Below are 6882 nucleotides of genomic sequence, written 5' to 3'. Positions count from 1 at the left end.
CGGTAGCACTTTTAGCTGTATCTTAGCATAGATCATTGAATCTGATTAGACCGTTAGCATCTCGCTCAAAAATGACCAAAGAGTTTCTATATTTTTCCTATTTAAAACTTGACTCCTCTGTAGTTACATCGTAATATCATTGCGCCTGCTGCACTCATGGTACGGCAGCAAAGTTCCTTGATTATTACGCTGGAATGAGAGTATAGTTCCTAGCCATATCGTCCTAGAAAATCGCAACTTTTCATTTTCTGTCGGTTTTAGTACACGATGTAACTACAGAAGAGTCACGTTTTAAATAGGAAAAATATAGAAACTCTTTGGTCATTTTTGAGCGAGATGCTAACGGTCTAATCAGATTCAATGATCTATGCTAAGCTACAGCTAAAAGTGCTACCGCCAGACCCGGAGATCGGCTGAATGGATTCGAAAATGGTAAAACTCAACTGTTTAACTCTAGGGGAGTTGGAAAATGAGCCTTTTTTTCAAAAAATAGTGGAGTGTTCCTTTAAATGTTACTATAGTTTAATCTTTTTTTTTTTATTCCATGAATTACACACCTTTTAAAAATAGTTTTAACATTAAATAAATATTTCAAAGGTGATTACGTCACGGGAGAAATATGTAACCGTTTTATATCTTGGTGCAAAGTATGTTGTTTTCTTTTTTAATATTTGACCAGAAAGTTGTTCGCTATGTGACTTTTTAAGATGATGTGGTGAAGAGTTCACTGAAATATTTCTGATGAGTCATGTCTCACCAGGTTCATTTTATAACATACTGCCTTCATAGTTACTCAGTGTTGAAACGTCATATCTTTTTTGCCAATCTTCATCTGTTATTATTGAATAAATAAATCTGGTATTCGATTTATTGTTAATTAGTCTGATATATAAATGTGTTAAATGTGTGTATTTTTCCCATGTATCCTAGGCTGGTCTCTTGACTGTCTACAGGAATGGGGTGCCTTCATTCGCTTGGCTTTTCCCAGCATGCTCATGCTATGTGTGGAGTGGTGGACATATGAGATTGGTGGATTCCTAGCAGGTTTGCGATATGTTATTGTTTTTATGTAATTATATTTGTTTGAGTCATGAATATATTTGTGATCTTGATGTATTTTATTGTTGTAGGGCTCATCAGTGAGACTGAGCTAGGAGCCCAATCTATTGTGTATGAGCTGGCCACTATTGCATATATGGTAGGCGTACAAATGTTGGCTTAACCTGTAACAAAAACAAAACTGTATACTTGTGCTGATTTCAGGGGTATTCTTAGACCCAACAGCACCAGTTTTTTACTGGTTAATGGTTCTAATGGTTAATGGTAAACTAATGGTTAATGGGTCAAGATATTAGGTTATCATTACGTTCATATAAAAGATAAACTGAAATTGGAACCTGTTGACAGAACTGTGGAACTAAGAAGTGCCTCATTTCTGTTATTCCACATTCACTATTTACATTACTTAAAGTATCATTTCTCATTAGCAAATATATTATTTTGTTATCCTCTGCATGGGTGGTGAAAACAGATACATGGGTTGGTAACAGCAATCAGATCATACATTGTAACTAAATACACCAGCCTTTTATTTTAAATTTTTTTCTAAAACAACTCACTGTAATATATATCAAATTGAACAAATGATCAAAGTATTAGATCCTGAAAGCTGTAATCTTGCATATTTGTATGAAGAGCATGCACAGGAATGCAGCTGCATAACCTGTACCGCTTTACTGAAGATGCAAATTTTCCCTCATGGGAAAGAGGTTTGTGTGAGGTTTAACTTAAAATCTGTAACAGTTGCCAAGCAACCACAGACGTAACCCATTCTTTAATTGAGATTATTAAATCTGGCCCCAGAAATAACTGAAATACTGTATATGTACAGTTTGTAAAGTTTTAATAATAAAAAAAATAAATAAAAAAAAGACAAAAATCATTGCTGTTGAAATAGGATAGTAGAAGAATTACAGCAGCAACAAGTTCTGTTTCTGAACATCTGTGATAAATTATATTTTAATTCCTTTGTTTAAAGTACACAGATTAGCTTGAACATACGTTGTTTTCTTTTGTCATTCAGTTTCTTATTATTCTCACCTTTTAGTTTCCACTGGGATTTGCTGTGGCAGCCAGTGTGAGGGTGGGAAATGCACTCGGAGCTGGAAACACAGAACAAGCCAAGCTGTCTGCCAAAGTATCTTTAGCCTGTGGACGTATGTGATCTGTTCATCAACAGCTTTGTCATAACTGATGCTTAAGATGCCCAGATGTTTCAAAGAAAAATTGCATAATTGAACATTGTTTATTATAAAAATGTGCATTTATATAGTTATTATTGGTTTATGGTTACTGGTTTTGGTTTACCTTCATGGTGTGCTTTATTTATTTTTTTCTAGTGCTTGTTTCGTGTGTGGTTGCAACCTTAATTGGAAGTACAAAAGATATTATTGGATACATCTTTACCACAGAAGAGTAAGTGTTTACAGAAATCTACTGTTCAGATTGCATTACACTAAAAAGCAATATAACATTTTACATTGGATATTGAGTATATTCCAAGAATACAGTACCAAGAAGGTACACTTCTATTAATATGAAAAGGAGAAACTGCAACATGCAGTATGTCAGCTTGTGTAAAGAATTCCCATCTTCTGAATAAATATTCATTTTTGGAATCGTATTGGGAGCATGTAATTGTGGCCATTAAAACATTCAACAATTCATATCTGATCTGTGTACTAAACTATCTCTCTCTATAGGGAGATAGTGCTCAGAGTATCAGAGGTCATGATCATGTATGGCTTCTTTCATTTATTTGATGCCATTGCGGTAAGATTTAATTTGTCCAATATTTTATTTATAACAAAATTTTGCACTAGAAAAAAAAAAGTATTGTTTTCCAGTATATCTGAACATCTGTAAATATGCATTTACTTTGTGAAGCAAAATTGCATAAAATATTAAAACTCTAGACATTATTTGTAAAATGTTGTTTATTACATCACTGGTATAAAGTGTGTGGTTATATTCTGATGTCTGTATTTTGCTTTCAATCTTTATTTCTGGTATTCACTTCAGATATTGTCAATGTCTGATATATATATATTTTTTCTATCTGTAGGGCATTACAGGTGGCATTGTCAGAGGTGCTGGAAAGCAGCTGCTCGGTGCTCTTTGTAATATTGTGGGATATTATTTTGTGGGATTCCCAACTGGAGTGTCTCTGATGTTTGCTCTCAGCATGGGCATAATCGGTAGGTGTCTTGCGAACACATTCAAGCCTGGGAAGCCACATGATAACATAAGAGTTTAATGTGGTGAAATAGAAACATTCCCAGTGGCTTTGCTTAAATACACTTGAACAACCTCTGAGTAATCAAAATACTTTTTCATCCCTCTGGTGCTCCTCAGTTACTTTTAACCAAAAAAAAAAAAAACACTTTGAATTTTGAATGTGTGCCTGGGCTACTACGCTGAATGGCTTGACTCTAGTCTAGAAATGTGTCGTTAACAAGCAGATATCACGTTGCAGGCTGATAGAGGTAAGAAAACCCAGCAAACACCTGAGCAAGTATCAAAATTTAATTATTTTTTTTGTAATTGTCACCGACATAACCCTTTATCTTCTTATTTGAATAAGTGAAAAGCCATTAGAAGCGATAAATGAATGACAGGAGCATAATGAAACATTGCCCTTGGAAATAAATGAACACATCATTGGAGTATGGGGATATTTTTGTTGCATTATTCCAAATAAATAGATTATGATCTACATATAAATGTAAAGAGATTAACAAAAATAAACATATTCACAAATAAATTGAATGAGATCCACAAATAAATCTTAGAGTTTCACAAACATTAATTAAATTCACAAATAAATACAATGAGATTTGCATATAAAAAAAAAACAAATCCACAAATAAGTGGGCTCCACCCACCGTCTACTCAAGCCAATCAAATAACAACCACACTTCACTGACCAGTCGTACCACGTTCTCACTATAGCCAGTAATGTTTTGCTTTACATTCAGGACAGTCTTACCCAGAAATAATAATTCATCTGCATTGGCTCAAATAGGAAATATAAAAGCCATAAAAAGTGGTACAGTAAAAGATATTTAAAATTGGATACCATTGATACCATTTGACTGTATATCAAGCCAAGCCACAGTATTATATTTTACATGCTTTTGGAAATGATAATAGCATGATTGGCTATAACAAGAATGTGCTACAATTGGTCAGAAGAGTGGCTATTATCTGATTAGCTGGAGTAGATGATGGGTGGAGTCCACGCATTTGTGGATGTGTCAGTGCGACGCTAGAAATGTTTCAAAATCCACAAATGCGTGCAGCAATTCACAAATGCACAGGACACGATTCACAAATGAATGCCAGGCAAAGTTGTGTTTGTGACATAAAAAGATATTTGTGAATGTGATTTAAATCTCATTTTATTTATTTGTGAATTTAATTCATGTTTGTGAAACTCTAAGATTTATTTGTAAATATGTTTATTTCTTGTTAATCTCTTTACATTTATTTGTGAATCATGATCTATTTATTTGGAATAATGCAACAAAAATATCTCCATATAGGAGGTCATACGGCTAAATATGATGCACCCCAGTTAATAGTGTATACAAGCAATGCTTATTTCATTTTAACCTGTTCTCAAATCTGTAGCAGAGTCGGCGCAGAGAACAGTTACATATTATAGAGTACTTGCTGCTGCAAAAACACAATTGTGTAAATGTTGCCACTTATATAAGCAGACCACACAATATGCAGAGTGATTAAAGCATTCAATTATCTTAGATCTTGATTTTAGATGCTTTCTGAAAGAGCTCTGCAAACTGCTACAGCCAACACTGGCCAAGTATTTGAATGTTGAGCAGCAAGATTTTAATAGTAATAGTTGTTTACTAGCAGATTGAATTAAGCACCTATCAGTCTGCGCCATCTAGAGTTTCATTACAGAACTTTGTATTTACACTTTTTTGGGATACAATGATGCAGAAAAATATACAGCAATGAAGGGGTTAAATTCTAAAACATTATGAGTGCAAAATAGACACACAGATAGTATTGCATTATTTTATTGAAATCCCCTTAAAATACAAATACTAAATAAAAAATAATATTGAACCAACATATAGTACATTCATTTAATTGAAAAAAGTTTCACTCAAGGTGTTTGTTCACTTTTAACTGCCAAGGAGTACAAGTGTGACTCGTAAGTTAGGAGCATTAGAGGGTTAAACTCAGTTACCACGCTGAATTCATCCATCCATCCTTTCTTGCCTCTTCTCTCAATTGTTAGGTCTGTGGATTGGGTTTTTTGGATGTGTTTTCCTGCAGTCTTTGTTCTTTATCATCCTCATTTGCAAATTGGATTGGAAAAAAGCGACTCAAGAGGTGGGTCTATTTTCTTAATCCACATCTATATTCTGTTTTGATAGATAATGACTTAAGTCTTTATATTTTTATTTTCAGGCCTTGATCAGAGCAGGTGTACAAGCCCCTAAGACTAAAGATGAATCTTACGCTATGGAAAATAAGGGCTGCACAGAAGGTATTTTCTGTCTGTGGTGTATGAAAAATGAACAAATTGGACTTTCCCTGTTGACTGATAAAATTGTCCTTTGTCCTTGTACAGAAGTACCACAGGAATCCCAGCACAATGAAGAAGGCCAAACAGATGCAAACACAGATGTGGAAGGGCTCCGTGAAGGAGGAGGAATAACAGATGCTGGCACAAAGATCGCAGTTGGCGCGGTTTTGACCACCAAACAGCTCGTTATCCGTCGAGGACTTGCGGTTTTCTTCATGCTGCTTATACTAGCTGGAGGGATTGTGTTAAATGAGGTGCTCACTGGATTTCTGAGATGAGCATAATAAATACAGAGCTTTGTCTGCAATCCAATTTTTTTTTTTTTAGAAAATCCACCATTGACTGGGCCACCTAAGCAAAGTTAATAGTATTTAGGTAGATGATTATGTTTTGTTTCTTTTTTTAATTCCAAGCAGCCTTTTTGTAATCTCTGGTATTAGATGTGTTAAATGTGTCATGGACTTGCACTGTGAAAGTAAAACATTTCTGGAAGTGATGTTTTTTGAATTTCAAGATAAGCTGTAATGGTTACTTGACATGTATTTTTAATTTATTGTCAGTATTGGGTTTGTTTGTCAAGCACATTTCCGCTGAAGACCATTTTTACCCAGAAAAAAAATCCTGTGAATGTATAGTTCTTTTATTAAAATATATACGTATTACTCATATAATAAAAAATAAATAAATTAGAACATCTAAGGGACCTTATTTCAGATATGCAGATTTTCTAGGAGAAAATTAGGTTACACTTTATTTTAAGGTGTCCTTGTTACAGTGTAATTATACACTGTAAAAAAAAATTACGTAAAAAAACGGATAATGTACTGGCAGAAAATTACCAGGACATTTTCTGTTAAATTTACAGACATTTCCTTCAACATTAAAACGGAAAATTCTGTAGATTTACAATATCTTCTGTACCATAAATGGACAATCCGTTATGCAGAAATTTCTAAAAAATTATAGCATAGCAAACTACTTTTTTTCTTTTTCTGCATGTTCAGTCCAAGTTCCATGTTGAGATTTGAAAAAAAAAAATGCTCAAATTGTACATGGATTCTCGAAGTTGTTCATACATGAGTCTTGGAAGCGTAGGTTCCCTTCATCTGAACCTTTGACCCTCGTTCAGGATTTCTGCACAGGAAGACTGCAAATGACAAGAAATGAAATGAATGAAAGTGAAATACAGAGTAACGTGCAGAACAGGTTGAGATTGAATTATCACGTTCCAGTTCAAACATTGTTTATAAAATGCTAAACTT

At 34.0% G+C, this 6882-nt stretch overlaps 1 protein-coding gene across 1 annotated transcript in view; it reads left to right on the top strand.

The window, feature by feature from the left end:
• Positions 1-6225, top strand: part of slc47a2.1 (solute carrier family 47 member 2, tandem duplicate 1) — a 9538-nt gene extending 3313 nt beyond the window's left edge. The window contains exons 9-17 of the mRNA XM_016525001.1: positions 931-1044; positions 1131-1198; positions 2108-2216; positions 2400-2475; positions 2763-2832; positions 3125-3257; positions 5330-5424; positions 5503-5581; positions 5666-6225. Coding sequence (XP_016380487.1) covers positions 931-1044; positions 1131-1198; positions 2108-2216; positions 2400-2475; positions 2763-2832; positions 3125-3257; positions 5330-5424; positions 5503-5581; positions 5666-5898 — 977 coding nt within the window. The 3' untranslated portion in view covers positions 5899-6225. The remainder of the gene's footprint in view (positions 1-930; positions 1045-1130; positions 1199-2107; positions 2217-2399; positions 2476-2762; positions 2833-3124; positions 3258-5329; positions 5425-5502; positions 5582-5665) is intronic.
• Positions 6226-6882: the final 657 nt, after the last annotated feature.

The sequence above is a fragment of the Sinocyclocheilus rhinocerous genome, unplaced genomic scaffold (genome assembly GCF_001515625.1).
Source record: "Sinocyclocheilus rhinocerous isolate Xijiao unplaced genomic scaffold, SAMN03320098_v1.1 scaffold964, whole genome shotgun sequence".
Taxonomy (NCBI): domain Eukaryota; kingdom Metazoa; phylum Chordata; class Actinopteri; order Cypriniformes; family Cyprinidae; genus Sinocyclocheilus; species Sinocyclocheilus rhinocerous.
The sequence above is the reverse complement of the archived record's forward strand: the minus strand, read 5'-3'. Positions and strand labels throughout refer to the sequence as shown.